The sequence below is a fragment of the Anabrus simplex genome, chromosome 1 (genome assembly GCF_040414725.1).
Source record: "Anabrus simplex isolate iqAnaSimp1 chromosome 1, ASM4041472v1, whole genome shotgun sequence".
In the NCBI taxonomy this organism is placed as follows: Eukaryota; Metazoa; Arthropoda; class Insecta; order Orthoptera; family Tettigoniidae; genus Anabrus; species Anabrus simplex.
This window is the reverse complement of record NC_090265.1, coordinates 413,109,559-413,132,641: the sequence shown is the minus strand read 5'-3', so window position 1 is coordinate 413,132,641 and position 23,083 is coordinate 413,109,559. Positions and strand designations below refer to the sequence as shown.

The window sequence follows — 23,083 nt, the reverse complement described above, 5'->3', positions numbered from 1 at the left end:
AGATACTATCAAGTCACATTCAATATTTGGAAATGCACAGTTCAAAAAAATTAGGGGAACATGTTCTTGAATGTATACCATGCTCCACAAAAATATACCTCACACCCAGGTATATTACCAGCTAAACCTTTATTCTTTACCATTGAAGTATACAAAAAGGCCATCGATGGATTCATGTTTTCAGAACACAAACGGAAATGTCCGAATAGGGACAAAAACAAAGTGATAACAGTCATCCAGGGTGGATTTTTATCACAGCTGGAGAGCTTCAGTATGGCGTATGTCCTTCACGAGCATTTATCACAGCTTGGCACCTATGTGGCATACTCTGCATAAGTTGACAGGTCATGTTGCGGTATCAGGTCCCATTCTTCAATGAGAGCCTGTTTGAGGTCTTGGAGAGTCTCTGGTTGAAAAGGACACCCACAAACACTTCTGTCAAGCCTAACGCACACATGCTCGATGGGATTAAGGTCAGGACTCACCGCTGGCCATTCCATCTCTTGAATGTCCAGTTCTCGCAAGACAGCTCTGGTGATGCGCGCTACACGAGCCCTGGCATTATCATGCATGTGTATGAATTCAGGGCCAACACTGTATGCAGCAACCAACATATGCTGTAGCAGTATCTGCTCCATGTACCCCACAGCGGTAAGATTACCACGGACGACAAGATCCGTATGGCCATCAATACTTATGCCACCCCACACCATCATAGGACCTGTCCAAATCGGTCACCTTCGTGGACATTTGGCATGAACTGTTCACAACGACGTCTCCATACACGTTGACGTCTATCACGCTGTGTCAGGGGAAATCTGGACTCGTCTGTGAACAACACAGGTCACTATTGGTGAAGTTGCCACCACGGAAAACCATTCCCTGGGGCAGACGCAAATACAGGCCACAACTTGTTAATGGCAGATATAAGAACACGACTGAAACATATCTGAAGTCAACACCCTGGAAGGAAGTGGGACGTAACTGAAAAATGAAAAAAATCGGAACTTACATAAGAAGAACTGGAGAAAAGTTGGAAAACTCGAGAATGAGTATGGATGTATCACAGGAATGGCTTACTATCAGGACTGAAATAGTAAAAACAAGTCTGAAGGAAAAGAAATAAAAAGGAATGGATAACGAAGGAGGTGGAAGATAAAATGGCTGAACACTAATTTCTGTAGGTGTGTTTGAGGTGAATAGGATCACCATGCCAAGAACTTACAAATGAGATCCACATACAAGGGCTTACAAGAACTATGATCCTGAGACCATACAATTGGCTAAGGATGCAATTAATAAGAAATGTGTTAGCATAAGAGCTGCAAGTACGCAGTCTGGGATACCGTATACTGTGCTGCAGACACATTTGAAAACTAATGTGGTCAAACGGCTCTAACAGCATCAGAAGAGGAAATGCTAGTGCTGAGTGGCGAATGAGGTTATCCGTTAGATAATTATGACCTACGTTTGAGTGTGAAAAGCTACTTCGACTCTTGTGGCAGAAGGGTTAAAAAATTTAAAAACATGCACCTGTATCACCGCAGATTCCGAATGAATATTTTGACAAATTAGAAGAAACTTTAGAGGGAATTGCAGCCAGTCACATCCTGAATTATGACGAAACCAGCATCTCTGATGAACCAGGCAGAAATAAAGTTATTTTCAAAAGAGAAATAAAGTATCCTGAACAAATTATGAATAGCTCCAAATCTTCCTCCTCGGTTATATTTTCAGTGACTGGAAACAGTATTCTTTTGCCTTGTTATGTTGTTTACAAAGCCACAAATTTGTACACAACATGGGCTGAAGGTGGCCCTAAGGGCACACGGTACAATCAAAGCCAGAGTGGCCGATTTGACTTCTCATTTGATGATTGGATTGCTTTGGTAGTGATCCCTGTCTTCAAAAATGTTGAAGGAAGAAAAGTTCTAATAAGGGACAACCTATCTCTTTGCACTTATCAGTGGACTCCATAAAAGCATGCTGGGATCATAATATATAATTTGTCTTCCTTCCGAATAATTCCATGCACTTGACGCAGCCTTTGGACGTAGCATTCTTTGGACCCTTGAGAAGGATGTGGAGAATGACTAACTTCTTGGAATTTAGGGCTAGGAAGAAAGGAAGCATTTGTCCCAAAGACTGTTTTCCCACACCTCTTGAATAAATTAATTTCAGCCATGCAAGGGAATGCAGAAGATAACATCAGGGCAGGCTTTTCTAAATGTGGAATAATTCCACTTGACAGGGAAAGAGTTTTAATGATCCTGATCACGTCAAGGCTTTCCTAAGGAGAATTTGATATGAAGAGAACGTGGTGCGGAAGCAAAAGAAGCTGGATGTTGCTCCAGGCAAAAGTGTGGGACATATGTGAATTTTCCTATACTCAGGTAATAGGAAACTGGGTAATCCACATATCATGGGAAGGGGCCAATTGAAATTCAATGTGCACTCTCAGACTCTGTCATCATAGAATGTCATTCCTTGATATATAAAAAAAAAAAAAAATGTTTCTCCTTCATATATGTTGTTGACATTACATACACATTAAATTACATTCGAACTATGTACTATAAATAGCATTTTTGTTATTTTATTAATGAAGACACTATTCCTGATATAATTGTCAGATGTTTTAACTCTGACAACAATGTTTTTTTACCATAATCAATTTTGTGTGTTGTTTCAGAACATTAAACAATAATAGAAAGTGTAGTCAAGTATTTTAACTATCAACCGATCCCACTGACCTTGGTGATGATGTGAATCGATTAACTTCCATATTAATATGCTTGATCCTACTAACCCCAGTCAAGGGGTAAATAGGATCACTTTAAAATTGGTTAAAATCACGAAAATATGAAAGAATTTAAGAATATTTGTGCATTAAGTTATATAACATAGTAGGATCCATGTACTGAAACCAAAAAAAGGAGGATACTTTGTTACTTATTCTGTTGCTAGGTTAATGTTTCTCGTGAAAGTGATCCTATTCACCCCATTTTATGGTACAGCATATAATGCATCCATTGCTATTATGCTTGAAGTATTGCAAAAAACAACGAATGAAGGGAAAAGGAACAGAAACTCAAAACAGTATTTGTAGAAAAGGGGATGTTAGTGACTGTCTACAACACCAAGAGGGATGCTGGGCGATGAGGGCATCACTTCCCGACGGCAGGTTATTAGAGAAAATCGCAAGTTGTTATTCTAGTAATTAGGGTCCATCATTTTGAATTGCCCTGTATATTAGAAATACGTAGGTCGATTCATGTCATAGCAACTATTTTTTTCTCGCAAACAGGAGACAACATGGAAAATCTAAGATTTGCATTTGGAAACGTACAGTATGTACTTGTGTATATGCCATTAGAATGTGTATGTAAACAACAGTGTGGGTCTAAGCACGCTCCCAGGTTCAGTGTGAGAGTGAGCGCGTCACAAAATGGAAGTCAACAAGCAGACAAGCAGGAGCAACGATCGTACATTAAAATAGCAATTGTCCGCGGCAGAAATGCACGCCAATGCCATTCAAAGTTGCAGGAAGTATTAGGTGTGCATGCCATGCCCTACAGAACAGTGGCGAGGTGGGTGGAGACGTTCAAACGGGGTAGAGTATCAACTGCCGATGGTATTCAGTGCCCGCCCCACGGCTGGCAACGCACAGTTGAAACCTTGGGTGATCATTTCAAAGGTCTGTAACCAGTGGAGACCTGTCCTTTGTACGGAGTCTTGTGTATTTGCTGTCTATACCATAATAAAACAATGTTTACCAATGGCCTGTGTTCTGTCACTTTCCTACGGGAATCTCCTACAGTCAGAATTTGTCTTCAGGCAGTATGCATTAGTACATGCCCTATATTTCCAATTGCATATCTAAGATTTTCCGTGTTGTCTCCTGTTCCCGAGGAAAAAATACTTTCCATGACTTATGACTCGACCTTCGTATAATTGGTGTGATTTTGTCCTGTTTTAAACCAGATTAAATAAATAAATAAAATAAATGTTTCCTACGTTCATTATTGCCACACATTGTGCACAAGAGGTCAAATCTGCTAAAATGTCAATCCATTCACACAAATGCTCCATCTCTGTTTAAAACACAAGAAAGTTTATACATGTTTATGCTCCCCTATATCTGAACTTACAAAGCTAATACCACATGTAAGATCTTGCAATAAAAGAATAATATGACCAAGCATGTTCCACATAATCCACTTCATTACTCATCTACCATATTAGACCCCCCTTGGCTTCTCGAGACGAAGAAAATGAAAAAATAAATCTTGCATACAAGACCCCCCAATGTAATTCGTCAGAGAAGAACGATTCCGCTTCGAAGCGGGTACGACCCACGCAACGAATAGTTAAGAAATGTCCGCTTCCATAGTGTAGGCCTACTGCAGCTCTGATGAAGTCGCACAAATAGGTGAATAGTTTCGTGACCGACCCGTGCAATGCAAGCACACATCAGTCATGTATATATGTCTGTTTTTTGTAGTTAAGAATGTCCGCCAGCGTAATGGTTAGCACAATTAGCTGCCCTTGTCGGGAGCCTGAATTTGATTCCCGGTACCGTATAGCTAGAGTTTTACCAATGGCAGGAAAGTTGATTTGTGGTAAAAATGGTACACGCTATTGTCTAAAAAGCCAAGACTAACAACCGAGAGGATCTGTCATGCTGACCACATGACACCTTGTAAACTGCAGGCCTTCGGGCTGAACAGCGGCCGCTTGGTAGGCCAAGGCCCTTCAGGGCTGTAGTGCCATGAGGTTAGCTGGTTGTTTAATGGTACATGCAACTCCCTTCCACTGGGGGCCTGTCTAAAAAAGAGCTGCACCACCTCACGATGAGGAAACTAGTTTACTGTACTTTATTTAAGAAATATTCACGGTTGTTGCTAGGCCTATTAATATAGATAGGCGAGATCATTAAAGTGATCTTTTAATATCTCATAACTCCGGTAAATATGGAGTTTTTTGGGAGAGAAGTAGATTTAAAACGTGGTAAAAGCAATCCAATCAATTGTTTTACCTGCCAACGTACCTGACAAATAATAATAATATTATTGATTTTTATGTCCCCACTTTCAACGATTTTTGGAGATGCCAAACAAAACATACTAGGGTATGTGTTAATAAAAAATGAGAGTACATACGAAATTAAACATTATGATAATATAACACACATTACCACCACACCTGTAGACACTGCTAACTTCCTGCGATTTATTTTTATTACTTCCATCGTGGAACTCTTGGCAATATCCGGGCGATAGCATACGTAACCTAAACAATGTGGTCTCTCTTGTCTCATTTACAGCTGTTTTGGTAAATCCTGATGTGATAAATATAGAGAGCAAGCATTAAATATACTTAAAAATAAGAGTGTGGTTTTCAACAGCTGCAGTTGTCTAAAGAATACTTCCAGTCACTATGTATTACTGGTACATTTGGATACTACTCGTAACATACACTAGTTATCAGCTGGTGGTTCGGTACACTTTCAACAACACTGCTTTATTCAGGAGTGGCTTTTGCTACACATACAGCAGCTGGGAATATGAAAAACCATCTCCAGAAAATATTTGAGAATAGCTTCAAACAGTTTGGATTTTTAAAAGATTCAAAAGATGGGACCTCGAATAATCTCTGCCTGTATTGCAGTGCATGGCTGGCAAGATGGCAGTGAAGATGACGTCACTTGGAATGACCACACGCTGGTAGCAGGGAAGTAAGCAGCGCAAGACAATTAAAATGAAAGCAGTGATCAGATTTACTGTGTGGTAGGCCTACTGCTCAACTGACAAATGACAGGCCATCGAGTTATTTAGTATCAATATTGCATAATACGAGAATACGATATCCTTATCTCTTCTCTATGGGTCGAGTATGAAGCGAGAAATTTTCGCAGCAAGTCTTTATGACCATATGCCCTTCCAGAGGAATTAATGAGATTAAATGAATGACGTGATATGAGTAACTAAAATTATGTTTACTTTATATGCAGGCCTAAAAGTCGTGTTCACCATTTGACTTCTTGCATTTAAAAATACTGCCTTCCAACGAAAATAGCCAGCATGACTGACCCAAATACATTCATAAGTTTGTTAAAGAACAGAGTAGAATGTACTACTTATAGCTCTTCATAGCCAAGAAGTCATGTGTTCACTGCATAAAATTTGAGGTCATCGCATATTGGACCCACTTTACTGTTTTAAATTGTAAAATTGGGGAAAAAAAGGGGTCCAATACGTGAGTAAATACAGTATTTAGCAAGTAAATACTTTACACAATTCAACAAACCTAAAAGCTGGAGTACTTTCAAGATTTGTTTATATCACGGGTTTATTAGCAGAACACGTCACAATGTTATAGTTCTAAGAAAAACATGTTTGGAAGTCTTTATTTGCCAATATCTGCTCTCAGAGTAAGAGTACAGTACTTATCTTCAGCAATGGGTTTGTTGGAAATACCTAGATTATTGATGTCTAGCTGAAATTGTATTAAATGTCCTGAAAGTCACCCTTGAAATTTTGGAAGATAATTTAAATTAGAAATCCAGTAACCAAAAGGAACTTCACAACTTAATGAGATCACCAGTGAATAGAGAGGAAAAATGGCACCAGGCAGTGTCAAAAACTCAAAACCTGGCTGTGTGTTATGCTCATAAATGCATGAAATAACTTTCTTTTCAGTGAAATGGAATTACGGTTCCCTACGGGGAACTTAATTTATTGAATTAATATGGATTTATGTTATATAAGAAAATTTACATTCTGTGTAACATTTGTTCATGTATGGATAAAACAAAGGAAATGATAACTTTATTGCACATTGTGCATGGAATTCCTGTCATAGAAACCAATAAAAATGAAGATATTTTCTTTAAGGTATGTATGTGCAGCTCATTTTGAATATAATAGGTCAAATGCCCCTTCTCTTTTTGAAGAAAATACAGATCTAAAAGGGATAAGAGAGAAGAATAAACAAACCTCAACAAATATATTTTCAAGTAATTGTTTTATTTAACTTAAATCTACATTAGGAATACATGAGTCAAATTTCCAACTTTGTCACTTGCTGTTACACCAGAACATAAAACAAAGCTAGTTTCATACACTGAACAAAAAGACTGCATAATAAGACTCATTCAGCCAACAGCTCACAGGATGGAAAATGATGCAAGGTGTGAAGTGTTGGCAAACAGCAAAGATGATGTATGTCACTGAAGAAAGTACCGGGAATAAACCCATGACAATTAAGTATAAAAATGTAATTCTACACGTACCTCTCTAACTGAATTTTTTTGTAAGATTACACAAATCTATCAGAAATGTTCAGTGTAAGACTGAATTACAATAATGAAATACTGTTTGTGAAAAATTAAGGCTACTGCAACTATAAACAATGTAGTTGTTCAAAAGTTGCTAAGTGCTGTGAATGAGCCTTAAAGCTTTCTGAAAGAAACACACTTTCTACAAAATTACATTATGATTCGCATAAACACATTAATGCTGATGACATACACGTAGTTCTAAATAGAACAAAATAACAAAGGATGAAAAAGTCTTTATGGAACATTTAAGATATACGACATTCTTCCTTGCACATTTAACATATGCACAATGCTCCAGATTTTCCCTCCAAACTCAGTCCTATTTCCACTTCTTGAAGGAACACAATGTTCACTGTGACCTGGCAGCTTGACGCCTAAGAAGAACGTAAATTTTCTCCTTAATCCAATCTTTGTTGTAAGGAGCATATGAGTTTGTACTTTTCTGGTACCTGAAAAATTAAAACAATAAAACAGCAGGAAAGATGGCTACAATATCAGTTACAATTTACAAGTTCTTGGCTATTGCCTGGAGAAATATTAAACTTTATTAAGCAAGAAAACACTGCCGCACATAACATTTGAACATACTGTTATCATGAGCATATATAAAAACAATGAAACTAAAAATACTCGCACCTGTTCACTAAAATTTTGATATGACGAGACATTTATCTAGTCAGTGAAAAGGCTACCTGCTTGGTTTCAACTGGCTGTGAAATGATCTGCACAGTAAGTTTCCAGTGCATCCCATCTGTAACACATGGACACCGTGTCCAAAGTCTTTACCAGTGCCGCAGAATTGTGTGTAACAGGTTTAATCTGTACTGTTACACTTTTTCATTGTTTATTCATCTATTTGTGTAATACAGTAGGTTTTTTATGCTTTTCAGCGTGACAAACATGAATATTACACTTAGAACACTATTGAATACTGGTAAAGAAAAAAGTTATAAATACAGCTGAAAACAAGAAATCTATACTCAAATGAACAAGAACACACACACAAATACATAGTAAAAAACAGGTCTTAAAATAGCCTTTACAACAAATACAAAGACATCAGGAATAGCAACCTGAACAGAAAAGACCTCTTCTCCCAATTACAGATTATGAACTAAAATGTCAAGAACTAAACTGCATAACCACATATATAGGCCAAACCAAACTTCCACACCAGATACATAAACACTATTTTATACAATTGACATTCAGCATTTAGAGGTCAAGTATACGACAGCTCACATGACTTTGCTAACCAACACAGATCTAAAAATGTTACACAGTGAAATAAAAGCAAAACATTAAGCAACAGTATACCACATTTTGAAAGAAAAAACCGCACCAGCCTGAACAACCACGCCCTCCGAAAAATTCACGCTGATTGTTCTACTAAAATAATTCCCATGGTAAAAAGAAACTAATCTTTAAACGTAAAAAAGCTTTCAACCATACACTGCAAAATAGACTGAGTAAACCTACCCCAACCACACACATCTATGAACAATCCCTCATCTACAATACTAAATTATAGAAAAATATTTCACATTACTTTTCATTAGTTCTAAATGAATCTCACTGAAGGTCACTCTTGATGCAATGTAGTCTGGAATGTGGGTCCGATTTATTGGCAGAGGTGCCAACTATAACAGATTTCACCTCACAATTACGGTCAAAGGTGAAATTATTACAGAAAAGCTAACATTATCACAAAAAAAAATTTTGTACAGAAAAAAGAAAATGAAAAATGTTCAATTCTTTCGAGCCTTTCTCCTCGTTTTAATGCTTGTGAGTTGGCAACAATACTTATTTGATTGTGATTTCCTTTTGCTACCCATAGTGTTGTAAAATTCAAAGACTTTAATATTACTTATCTAGATTCACAGAGCGTGCTGATGCTAAGCGGAATATTGAACATTTTCACGCATCGCCATGTTGCGGGCGCTTCAGCTTCAAATGCATGGCTAGCACATGGTATTGTTTACAGACCCTTGCAAGTTTTCGATTTGAATCATGCCTGTTAGTGGGTCTGGTTTGGTATTATATGTGACGGAGTGATAATATATTGTCAAAAATTTTCAAGGAATGTGGTAGCTGATACATTACGTTAGTTAAATTGATCGGCAATATTAGGCCTAAAGTTAGGCATTACCTGTGGAATGGAAAGACATTCACGAGGGTGAATTCATGTGCATCCTTCATTTGTACAGACTGCTATCAGAAGGGATCTGGTATTTCTTTTCACATGTGGGTAGAAATTGAACTGTCAAAAAATAAGTTTCATTTACCATAATCGAAAACTAAACAGGTTATAGGGTGGTTGATTCAGAGAACGCATTGACATGAAATATAGAATATTTAGGCTTCTTTTTCTTGTTTGCCTTTTTCCAATTCATCGGGGATAATTGTTTAGAACTGAAAAGCTGTTTTGAAAAAAACTACATATTTTTCATACAAACTGTGTAGCGGTATTACAAATTTGATAAACCTGGGCCTAGAATCCGTAAGATACGATTGATACAACTTGATAAAACCTAATATTAGGGTAAGGTATTGCTTTAAATGATCAATTATCTGAAAAATGATTTCTTAGTATCGTACGTCTTAATTTCTCCAATTTTTCCCCACAATTGTTAATACGCTATTCCAGAAAAATATGACAATATAAAGTCTAAACAAAGCTCATTACAATCTCATCGATCCTAGTCTGCATTGGAAAAAGCTAATCAAATTAACTTTTCACTATGATATTAACTTTTTTTGTTTGCAAGTGCTTTACTTTCAATTTCATTTTATTTTCTTTCTGGTATAAATCATGGTGCTCATATTAGAGAAAAAAATAGAACGCACTTTCAATTTTTATGTGCTCAGATAATGTTAATTCAGAATTAGTTTGTAAATGCAGTAATATTTAAGAAGATAATATTATTAGGAGGGTTTTACATCTTAAATGATAACATTCTTACTTAAGCCCAACCGGACGAGTTGGCCGTGTGGTTAGGACCACCCAGCTGTGAGCTTGCATGCGGGATATAGTGGGTTCGAACCCCACTGTCGCCAGCCCTGAAGTTGGTTTTCCGTGGTTTCCAGTTTTCACACCAGGCAAATGCTAGGGCTGTTTAAGGCAATGGGCTCTTCCTTCCCATTCCTAGGACTTTCCTATCCTATCGTTACCATAAGACCTATCTGTGCCGGTGCGACATAAAGCAAATTGTAGAAAATAAAACTTAAGCCTAAACCACGCAGAGAAACTCAAACTAACCCTAGACATTGACTTCATTTTAAGAAATACACAATAGAAGACTAGCACCAGTGTAACGAATGTCAGGCAGCATTGACCTAAATCCAAATCACACAAACATGATAATTTACTCATCCAATTATGTTATTTCATATCCAAACCAAACCAAACGGCACAACAGGCCCGAAAGGCCATGGCCTACCAAGCGACTGCTGCTCAGCTTGAAGGCCTGCAGATTATGAGGTGTCATGTGGTCAGCACGGCGAATCCTCTCGGCCGTTATGTCACCGTCGGATAGCTCTGCAATTGTAATCAGGTATGCTGAGTGGACCCCCAACCAGCACTCACATCCAGGTACAAATCTCTGACCTGGCCGGGGATTGAACCCGGAGCCTCCGGGTAAGAAGTAAGACACGCTACCCCTACATCACAGAGCCGGCATTTCATATTCAGAAAATGATAAAACATTTACCTGATGGTTTTAGAAAGATTTCTGCAGTCATGTACTTTTTATTGTTCAGGTAACTGAGTAAAATTTGCTGTAATGACTTATCTAAGAGGAATCATAAGCTATGTACCTTTCATAGAAGGATTTTATTCCACAGGTTTCCTTTTTTTTGATACTGAAGATTATTGTTATTGTTACAGGAGTTTGTAAATATTTAATTTATGTGTTCTCCAGTCTGCTGAGATACAGGTAATTTTTATCACGTGACATGCAATCATACTTAAGTTGTAGACCGCTTTTTGAACATGTCATCATATTTTCAATAAAGCTAAATAATTGTTGATCCTAGGTTTCTCAAGAGACAGACTGCCAACGTGATTCTCGTCCTTTGAGTCTGGCCTTCTTGTCATACGTACAATGTTCAAACACATCAGTTACAAACATGACCCTTAAGTGAGCGACATGATCATTTTCGAGGTACCGCTAGTGTATTTTTGTAGTAGTGTATTTTTCAGTCTTCTTATTCAGCCTGCTAAAGGTTTCTTTTTTTTTAGGTACGCCACCTATAGGCTATCCAAAGGATTTGTGTAGATTGTTCAGTTTTTATACAGAAGTATATTTTAATATTACCACAGTCTTGATATTATGCATATTTATTGCATGTGTACACGGTAGTTGGTGTAGGCTGTCAATTTTATAAGGCGAATGTTTTCATGTGTGCGAAATGTAAGTTAAAGCATGATTTCCATACGATCTCTGCGCCAAGCTGAGGAGCGCCCGCAACATGGCGGTACGCGCATGGACATGTCTTCCCCAGTCACACGCTTCTGCGCAGCCAGCGGTGTGGGACCTTGGTAAAATTCATTGTGAATGAAGGAGCTCAGGTGCTGCTCCTCTCCACTATAAATGTACCTGACAGTTGACAGAAAGGTTGAGAAAGAAGTGAGGCCTACATTAAGCACATTTGCACTGGAATCGCTTATAGTTCAGCAGACGAGAATGTCATCACAGTGGGAAGGATTCTTCAAGAAAATCTATACTGATAAGCAGCTGCTGCATGAGAAACATGCTACAAGGAATGTTTTATCACGGAACTAACAGGTTGTGTGCAAATGTTGTGTAATATATATTTTCGAATAGATTGCTAGAGGGAAGGGCAAAAGGGGTGTCATTATCGAGAAGGAAGGAGCATTCTTTGGACCTGACTAAAATTTTTCTCGGGTGCAGAGGGAGATTACTGTTAACACACTTCAAAAGTTGGCGCCTCTGTATTGGTAAAAAATTATATGAATTTAGGCTGCAGCTTGCTACTCAAGATCATATGTAGGTTATGTAGAGTATCACTAAGAAAAATTCCATTGGCTTTATGCATCATTCCCGGAACTGTCGTTTTTCCGCATTAATTGTTAAATTTATTCAGTCCCAAAAATGTTCTGTATAAACCAATGTTAAATATCTCCGGATACATCATTCCTCAAACTATAGTTTTATCATACTGTTCGTTAAAAAATATTGTCCCTTGACACAATTTTCTTGCAATCATCGATCGTTTATGAAAAATTGCAGAAGTTTTTTGGATTCAAAGAGACAGTTCAATACTCTAGCATAGAATAGTGGCAACCAGTTACGCGAGAATGAACGAGTGATTCCGAATTGCAAGTCTTCCATGGATGTATTAGGCTGGAGTGCAGCGCGCAGGTTATTCAAGCGCAACCACACTATGTAACCATGCATATGAACCTCCTTTCACCAACACTTCTCCTTGACCCCTTAACCGGCCACAAGAAGTATTCTTATTTAGGAGAAGAAAAACAGGCACTGTGAAACTCCAGATTTCCCACCATTTTCTGTGTTGCTATTGGCCAGATTGGGCAGCCACCTTTGCCGAAGAAAATTGTGCAGTTTCAAATTGTCATGGCATGCACCACGTACTTAATTAGGTGATCAATCGCATTGTACGTTGGGGTGTGGGATAGTGGAGGCCTATTGAGTGCTTTGTTGCCCTCTGCCCAACTGTCTTTCACAAGCTGGACCTAACCAATCCAGGCCAACGATCTTTTCACTAGCCTTGTCTTGTAACTAGTTTCTAAGTTGGCATAGCCCACTGTGATATCATCCAAGACTCGCCAGGTTGAATTTCTAATACCTGTGACATCGTCCAACCCACGTAGTGCTGGATCTTTAACCTATCGTCCATGAAGGGTCTATGGAATCTTGATCACAATGCAGGTTATTACCGTGATATCTAAGTACAGCATTAATATGCAATAACAGAACCAAATTTGAAGGTTTTCAATTATTACGAGATGTAAAGAAATGTGAAAAGGAACTCTGTAAATGTCACACTTTTTATTTTCATCGCATATTTCATGGTTGCAATATTTAGACGGTGTCATGTATAGTATGAATGAGTCCGGCTAGAAGGCTAAATAGTTAGCGTGCTGGCCCTTGGTCCATGGGGTCCGATAGGGTCGGGGATTTTAACCTTCCTTTGTTAATTTTGACAGGGGGCTAGGTGTGTGTGTGCGCCATTTTCAGCTTTAGAATTCATCATATTTTCATAGACGCACAGGTCGCCAACAGGCGTCAACTTCAAACACCTGCAACAGGCCTCTCCGGACACCAGACACCATTATCTCATTATTATCATTAGATTTATACACAAAGAAAACCGACAAAATACAGTATCCGTACTTTATTGTTTTGCTTCCCCCCCTCTCACCCTTTAAAAGTGATGCATTGAGGTTTTACTGTACATGCCAAGATAAGCCACGGCCAGGGAACATTCTACACGTCTCCACTGAACAAAGACTACCTTCCAGCCTCCGCCCATACCCAACAGACAAGCGGATTAGCTAACCATGAAAGCAAGCACCTAACTTGGACTTGAGCCCAACTGTCGGAACCAAAGAAGGCTGGTTAAAGGTAAGTACACAAACTGTCAAAGTGTGCCAAAAAACGCCCTCCGATTCATCTCACCTCATTTGTTTCACAATATCACCAATTTACAATTGCTGACAAGTTTACCCAATGTAAATAACTTTGTACATAATGTATGCACAGTTAAACGTGATAGGATATTTTTTTAGAACAAAACAAGTCATTCCACTCACAATTGAATGGTTCCGTCAGATAGTGACAAGCCGCACTGTGTGATCTGAAGTTTTATTAATGGCTGTGATGCTTTTCACCAAATGTCTATACATATCTTCAGGTGATATCTGGTGGCAAGTTATCACCGGGCGAGTTGGCCATGCGGTTAGGGGCGCGCAGCTTTGAGCTTGGATCCAGGAGATAGTGGGTTCAAACCCCACTGTCGGCAGTCCTGAAGATGGTTTTTCATGGTTTGCCAAATTCCTACAATGGTGGGAGAAGGGAGTGAACACTATTTAACAGATACTGAAAAAGCAAACCTATTTAGTAGGGAATTCAGAGATTCAGTAGATGATTGTCAGGAGTTGGAAACCGAAACAGAAGATAGAGAGGGAGAGAGACAGAGGGAAACAAGAAGCTTCTCATTCACAAATGAAGATATTCTCAGAGAAATTCAACTGCTTCAGCAAGGAAAAGCAGCAGGAAGTGATCAAATTACTGGGGAGGTATTAAAGACAATGGGGTGTTACATAGTGCCTTATTTAAAATTTCTCTTTGACTATGTCAAAAATAATAATGTAATACCAAAGGAATGGAAGGAATCTATAATAATACCAATTTATAAAGAAAGGGTGATAAAAGGAAACCAGAGAACTACAGACCAATTAGCCTGACCAGTATAGTTTGTAAAATACTGAAGAGTTTAATATCAAAGTACATCAGAGGGATATGTGATGATAAAAATTGGTTCATGAGGAGCCAGTATGGATTTAGAAAGAAATTTTCTTGTGAGGCACAACTGGTGGGAATTCAACATGACATATCAGATCAATTGGATTCAGGAGGTCAGTTAGATTGCATAGCCATAGATCTTTCCAAAGCCTTTGATAGAGTGGAACATGGAATATTATTAAAGAAATTGGAGGAAATAGGATTGGACGTAAGGGTTACACGTTGGATAAAAACATTTCTAAATTCAAGGGTTCAGAAAGTCAAAGTACGAAATGATGTATCGCAGGAAGAGAAAGTTTGGAAGGGAATTGCACAGGGTAGTATAATCGGTCCGTTACTTTTCTTAATATATGCAAATGATTTAGGGAACAATATAACATCAAAAATAAGATTATATGCAGATGACATAATTGTTTATAGGGAAATAAACAACATTGAGGATTGTTCAGAATTACAAAGGGACCTTGAAAGTATCCAACAATGGGTTGTAGAAAATAATATGAAGGTTAATAGAGGCAAATCAACTGTTACAACTTTTACAAACAGGAGTTTTAAAACTGAATTTGAATATACTTTGGATGGGGTAGTTATCCCAAAAGATGGCAAGTGCAAATACTTAGGTGTGAAATTTGAATGTAATTTGCACTGGAAGGGTCATGTTGATGACATTGTTGGGAAAGCATACAGATCGTTACATGTCATAATGAGGCTAATTAAAGGATGCAACAAAGAGTTAAAAGAAAAAAGTTACTTGAGTATGGTTCGTTCATTATTGGAATATGCAAACAGTGTTTGGGATCCTCACCAAGAATACCTAATAAAAGAAATAGATAGTGTGCAGAGGAAAGCAGCAAGATTTGTAACATGGGATTTCAGGAGAAAGAGTAGTTTGTCAGAAATGTTAAAGGAACTGGGGTGGGAAACTAAGTGAGAGAAGGGAGAAAACTAGACTTATAGGATTATACAGAGCCTATACAGGAGAAGAAGCATGGGGAGATATCCGTGAGAGGCTTCAGTTGGAAAATAATTATATTGGCAGGACTGACCACAAATATAAAATTAGAAGGAATTTTAGCAGAAGCGATTGGGGTAAATTTTCATTCATTGGGAAGGGTGTGAAGGAGTGGAACAGTTTACCAGGGGTAGTGTTTGATCCTTTTCCAAAATCTGTACAGGTATTCAAGAAGAGAATAAACAGGAACAGGGAAAATAAATGAAATGTTAGAGGGCATTCGACCAGTGCAGGTTATTGTAAATAAAAAAATGTGTGTTCAAAAAAAAATTAATTCCATCCCCTGGTCCATGGAGTTTGGACAGCCAAAGTAGGGGACTGTCTGTAAGGGTGAAGTACAGTGGGGACTTCGAGGGCCGTGGGACCGCTACGGTAGCTGTGAAGGCCCTTCAGGAACTCTGAAAAGTGGTGGCAAAGGGGCTCTGGTTAAGACGGAGCAGGTCGTTATGCTACTTAGGTTCCAGAATGGGTAAAAAAAAAAAATTAAATAAATAAACGCAATGTAAATTTTAATCTTATACAAGTTGTATAGTATCATTTGAAGTAATTCCACATACTGTATATCAGTTGACTAAATTTGTAAGTAGTACAGGAGATATAAGTAGAATTTTGTAAACAATATAAATTTATTAAGGATGAGCCGTGTGTTTAATAGAAAAAATTGTTAGCGTAAATTGTATAATATTGTATTATAGGAAAATTTTCTTCTCTTGTTAATTTAATATTCAGTGCTTGACAATAATGTATTTTAGTGTACCATTTGCCACCGAGGTAGACACCTCATTTGCAAATGAAGAGAATTTCATTTCATTTCATTTTCACACCAGGCAAATACTGGGGCTGTACCTTAATTAAGGCCACTGACACTTTCTTCCCACTCCTACGCCTTCCCTATCCCATTGTCGCCGTAAGACCTATCTGTGTCGGTGCGATGTAAAAAAAAAAAAAAAAACAACAATCCAAAGTTATATACTATCCCGCTTGCCTCAATGTTTGAAAATGCTCTCCTGAAAGGAAAAAGGAAAATATTTGTGGCTTATGAATATCTCTGATGGAACCCTTCAATTGTTCAATTTTACAGGTATTTTATAGGGTTCGCCCTTGAAGGGTGACCAAAGTCCAGCCACAGTTACAAAGTTCATGAGCCGAAGATTTTGTTTCGAACTGCTACACAGTTTTTGAGGAGAAAGTAACTATTCTATATCATTCCACTGAGCTAGGACACAAAGAATTCCTGCAGCTCAGCAGATAAGCAGAAGTACCGTATCGAAAGCCCCCCCCCCCGAGAGAAAATTTTGGTACTATGGAACATGAAATACCTCAGCTATCAACTCCTGAAAACAAACTATAGACTTACAAGTCCTACTGCCAGCAAGATTGGTTCCTTTCATGAAGATAATATACAGAATATACAAATATTCAATAAGAGAGACCCCCTACATATAAAATTTAGTACTCGTAGCATCTGTAACCATGAGTTATTTAACAGAAGTAAATCTTTAAATACAATAAAATACCAGTACAACAAAATTATGGGGACCTCAGAATATGATTTGTTATGGTGAAATTTTGTTATACTAAAATAAATCAATTCTTAAGAACTTGCCCCTTGCTAAACCTGTAGAAGAATCTACGTGTTTCAACATGAATTTACACATAAAAAACCTTAATACTGTACTTATTGAATGAGAGGAAAATTAGGCAGATCGGGTTTAGGAAAGTTTATTCCACTGAAGCTCAACTCGGATTACAGCAAGATATAGCACATATCTTGGATTCAGGAGAGACTACGGGCAAAAATGAGGGCTATGTTTCTAGAAAACAGAACAGAGATAATCAGATTCTGTAAACATTAAGAGGGGAATTCCTCAAGGCAGTATCATCGGACCTTTGTTTTCTTACATAGTAGAAGACTGCTATAGCAAGCAAGGCATATAACGAGAATCCCGTTAATAACAGTGTTTTGTCTGTACCTTCAAAATTCTTAAAGTAAACTAGTATACTGCGGTTACAGCAGAGCCCTTCCACTGACACATCCGTTATTATGAGCAACTGAGGGTGGACAATGTTTACCGTTACTGGTGCTTATGCATCCAGAGAATCCATTATGAGTTTGATTATATTCGATAACGTTTCCTCACTATATCCAATAGCGAGCTCTCTCGTCGACATCCGAAGAGAATTTCAGAGTCTATTAGTAATAATGCTGATCTTCAAAGAAAATTTGAAACGAGAGAACATGTTTTCGTAATAAATATGTAAATAACATGACCAATAGCAATTGCTAACTCGGTAGAAATAAGGGCTGAAGTAAACGATCGCTTAATTTTAAAGTTTTATACTGAAATTAAGTAAGAAAGATATGGCAGAGTACATCACTGATTTCAGAGGATAGATTATATTTTCTCGAGTCTAGTTAAATTTCAGAAAGGCTATTCCCATGAAAAATTTATAGCAAGGAGGTTATCATTTCTCTACCTGCACTTGAAATATATTTTCATTATACATATACAGTTAGGTTAGGTGACTGTTCGAAGAAGAAAACCGTAATGTTTGCCACCGATGCCTCTGGAGTGATAGAATTTTTCAGAATTAAATTAAACATGCACTTCCAAAGTAACCCGTAGTGTGGATGTTATCCACGAAAATGGACGTTATGAAAAAAACGATTACTGTTTAATACCGATTTTAATGTCTACGGGGTTCTTCCCAACCTTTATGAAAAATCGGATATAACAACATCGATTATACCAAGTATATTTTTCGCCGTAACGAATTCTCGTTCTAACGGGCTTCTACTGTACATAAAGAATATGAGTAAAGAATTGGAATCTGAGATAATGCTTTTGGCAGATGATGTTATTTATTACTCTATACCAGAATAAGTTACAAGATAGTGAGCAACTGCAAAAAGATAGACAATGTTGTGAGATGGACAGCAGGCAATGGTATAATGATGGGAGTTAAGTCAGGTTGGGAGTTTCACTGACAGGAAAAGTCCTCTCAGTTTTAATTACTGCACTGATGGGGTGAAAGTTCTGCATAGAGATCACTGTAAGCTTTCTGCCATCAGCTGTTACAGCAAGCAGTGTAGTACATTGTTATTTTTCGCTTCCGGTAGTGCTTACTGTAACACTATGCCCCTTTGTGATCGATTAACTTTGTAGCATATGGAAACCGACAGGCGTCTGACCTGCAATTCCTATTTGGGAGATCAAATATTCCTTTACTCAATCACAAAGCGATGAAAATCAATTACTTTTTGGTTGAAATCATTCAGCATTTTTTGGCATAAAATTGTTCTTCGAAGAGAAAGTCCATCTCTCCTCATAAAATTAATCATCCAGCTGCGGCTAACCTTCAAATCCGAGACGATGATTCCATGTGCGGCAGCTATTTCTTGTCCCTTAAAATACAGCATTTTGCGAGAAAGGGCATATGCAACATTGTGTAACTAAATGATATATTTATGCAGATCCTCTTCTACTTGCGGAAACTTGCCATTTTTTTGTCTGTGAAATGATTTGCGAGACTTGTTGGTCGTTTGAAGTGCACTTCTGTTACTGCTACCGCAGTAGTGCATGTTTCATTCGGACACTGAACACTTGCGGCCCACTGCCCTATTCCTGTATGTTTCGGTGTAACTGATCACCGCAAGTTTATATGATGCAGTATTACTCTAATACTGACTCACTGTGGACTAAAACAATTTTGAGATCACTGAAAATGCATGTCCCATACCAGAAGCACTCGTAAAATACGTTTGTACCAGACTGAAATAGACAGTCACTAGTCAGTTCTGCGCCGATTCTCTCACTGAATTGGTGCAGTAGTATTTCCTATCAACTGATAACAGCACGTTGCATAGTATTTGCAATAGGAAGGCTGCTACTTGATTAGTTGACATCTTTATTTCGAAACGCATCTGGTGCTGCGTCATGGATGCTCGAAGAAGTTGGTGTGTGAAATACGTGAACGTATGTTTTTCTCCACTTTGGATCCAAAGTAATTGGGATGCGTAAATTACGTGCAAAAGCGTTATTTATGTGAGAAAATACGGTAAAGAAGTATGAAAATGTTAATATAATGGAAAGTTACATCAAATAAAATATCATCTGTGCAAGGAGCCTACCACGTCATAACTCCCATTTCATCTTCATTTTGGTTTTAATGATTTCACTGCTGGTAAAAAACCCATTTCGGCTCAACGTAGATACGTTTGATTTTAAATTTGAATGATCAGTATAAGTATGTGCCTTTCTTTACAGTCATGTTCATAAATTTGTATGTGCAAGCACGGAAAAAGTCAGTCGCTGGCCAACATCTGGTGACGTCTGTACTGTTGACTTTACATGGAAGGCACAGGGTCTTTGGATATAGAAGTTATTTTAAAAACAAATCTGAAGTATATATCTCGCTTATTTTTCCGTTATGTCAGGAAGAATGTCTGATTTGTTTAGGTTTCACGCGTGACTCCGCTGGCTGATTTGCCAGTAGGGATCTCTCAAACAGTGCGCATTCAAATCTCCAGACAGTCTTATGCAGTGCAGTGTTCATTTTATCAACAGTATAACATTGATTAAATAAAAAATCCGTATAATTTACTGTACTATTGAGGACAATGGATTGTGTTTGTGTAGCCCATGTAGTTTGTGTGTGCTTGTGCATTTTTAGTTCAAAGAACATAGGCAGAAGGGTGCACAATGGATTCTCAAATTAAGAAGGAATGTTCCATAGTAAGAATCACATCTCCAATAATTGCTAATTTTATTCCGCGCTCAAGTCCGTAGTGCTGCGAAAACTGGAGAACTTGAAGTTCTCAAGACAGAGATCCGCCCCTAGGATATTTCATTAAGTCATTTCTGGCTGTGTTAATGATAATTCGAGCATACTCCTTCGTAAATAGATATTTAATTTTAAAACTTCCGTCATCTAGGAGAAATGGGTCACGCCTCCTCTTTAAGAGGATTATTTTACAAACATTTCCCGCCTCCTTGATCTCAAAATAGTCTGTGTTAAAAATATTGTACAGATCATCGATGCTATTTTCTGATCTTTCAATGTGCGCTTAAAGGATAAGTCTGATATTTCACTAAGATTATGTTAGCATTAAAATAAACTGATGATTCATTTCTTTTACGTCACTCGCTGCTATACAACGCTTATACAAGGGTCCTTGTCTATATAAGCAATTCAATAAATAATAGATTTATACACACGAGGCTCATATGCGGTTTATTAGTAACAAATTGATTATAAACGATGCATAAACCTGCTATGTTTGTTGTTTTAAGGGGCCTAACATCGAAGGTCATCGGCCTAAACCTGCTATAAAAGTTATACATCATTTATTAGTAAGACTGCAAGAATACATTATTCATAGAGCTGTATTATGCGCATACAGCAGAACACCTTGTTTTATGAATTTCAGGGGGATTGTATATTTGTTCCTTAAAAACAGATTTTCCTTAAAAAGGGGTTCAAAGAAAATAGGCTATATATCACAAGAAATAATAATACATTTATGTCTAACTAATGTAATGTCCACAAATAATAAATATACACTCGAACCATGATAATTTAAAATCTCGCCTTATTCGAAAAAGCTCTCGTTCTCAGAAACATGAGGTAAGGGTTTGCATGTTATTTAAATGGTTTAATTCGAAATACATATAGTTCGTAATTCAAAGAACAATGTTCGTCCCATTCCCGAAATTCAGACTTCAAAACTGCCTTAATATTAACAAAAAATGTTACAGAGTAATTTAATTTCAAAATTTCTCCGTGTCGTGAAAGACCGATCCTTTCAGAACGTGCCTGGGTAACTTTCTGCACTTTCACTCACTTCAGTGTGTCTACAGTGTGCTACACATGTGCTTAGTTCGAGTGAAATCATAATTATTTTGTATTCAGCGATTTAAGGAAGGATACATCACATAGCAGGCAGCGAGAGTGTGAGGAGCATAATCCATGAACACTAGAGATGCCGACAGTTGGCGAAAAAGCATGGCTCATATAATCAACTCGTATGCACCGAACAATGTTGTCAGTGCCGATGAAACTGCATTTTTTACTTTTTCTTCAGAGCCCAAACGGAATTACTGTTTAAAAGGAAAGAATCGACAGCCGAGAATTTTTTGAAATTCTGTCACTACATTACTTTTAAGAAACTCCAAATCTAGTGACTAGTATCTAGAAACGACAAGACTGATGTGAACAAACATGAACATAACACGCAAGAACGAGAGACTGACAATCTATACATGCTCTATAACCTATTAACTTCATTGTCCGTATTGATGGTTAAAGTATTCGCAAATATAAAGACAGGAACTTTCCACCTAATTAATACATTTATTCTATTATAAAGTACTTAAAACATGCTAATATGCTTTATAATAGAATAAACATATTTAGGTGGAAAGTTCCTGTCTTTATATTTGGTAATAATCGAAATACGCATTGCGATACACAGGCTTAGATAAATACTGCACATTTGTCCGCATTTCTCATATTAATAGACATAGATATTTCATTTCAAAGCGGCCAAGGAGCGAAGGAAATACGGCCACTGGCGTACAAAGCTGAAATGGCGGGATATGAAAACGTTTGAAATTTTTAAAAAAAGCTAAAATGGGTAGAACTAAGAGTAATCAGGAGGCTCCCGCCGAAATTGGGAAAGTTAGCAGGTATGCTTTCAACATCACCGATGTTGATCTTTTGTTGAAGAGTCAGCTTCTTAAGTTTAGCAGCCACAATGAACGTAATCCGCTGTAACTCAGTACAACACTTATGACAGAGACAATAGTAACTTGTAGCACAAATTGCAACACAGGAACAAAAACAGCGAATTAAGCTGCAGATATTCATCAGCAGCAATTGGTGCTGCGAGACTGAACTGCCTAGCTGGTGTAACTGTGCTGTGGCTATAGGTTAAGGCAGCTGACCTCACTGGAGACAACTATTTTAAGTATCGGTAGTGAAGATTCTCCGTTTTTAGATAATGACCTGAATATAGGATATTTAATTTCACTAAGGGATTATTCATTTATCATTGACTGCTGTTATTGTGGATGCTGAAAAATATGAAGGTAGAATTGTCGCAAGCTTGATGTACGATATGAAATTAATCATTTTTATGGGTATTTTAAGGTTAACTAGCGACCCACACCGACTAAAACGGTCCTAACTTCCAAACAGTTTGTGCAAATCATTTAC

The 23,083-nt window shown here is 37.7% G+C and overlaps 1 protein-coding gene across 1 annotated transcript in view; it reads right to left on the bottom strand.

Moving 5' to 3' along the window:
- Window positions 1-7,007: 7,007 nt before the first annotated feature.
- Window positions 7,008-23,083, bottom strand: part of LOC136866731 (enhancer of rudimentary homolog) — a 52,855-nt gene continuing 36,779 nt past the window's right edge. The window contains exon 4 of the mRNA XM_067143843.2: window positions 7,008-7,791. Within this exon, the coding sequence (XP_066999944.1) occupies window positions 7,692-7,791 (100 nt within the window). The 3' untranslated portion in view covers window positions 7,008-7,691. The remainder of the gene's footprint in view (window positions 7,792-23,083) is intronic.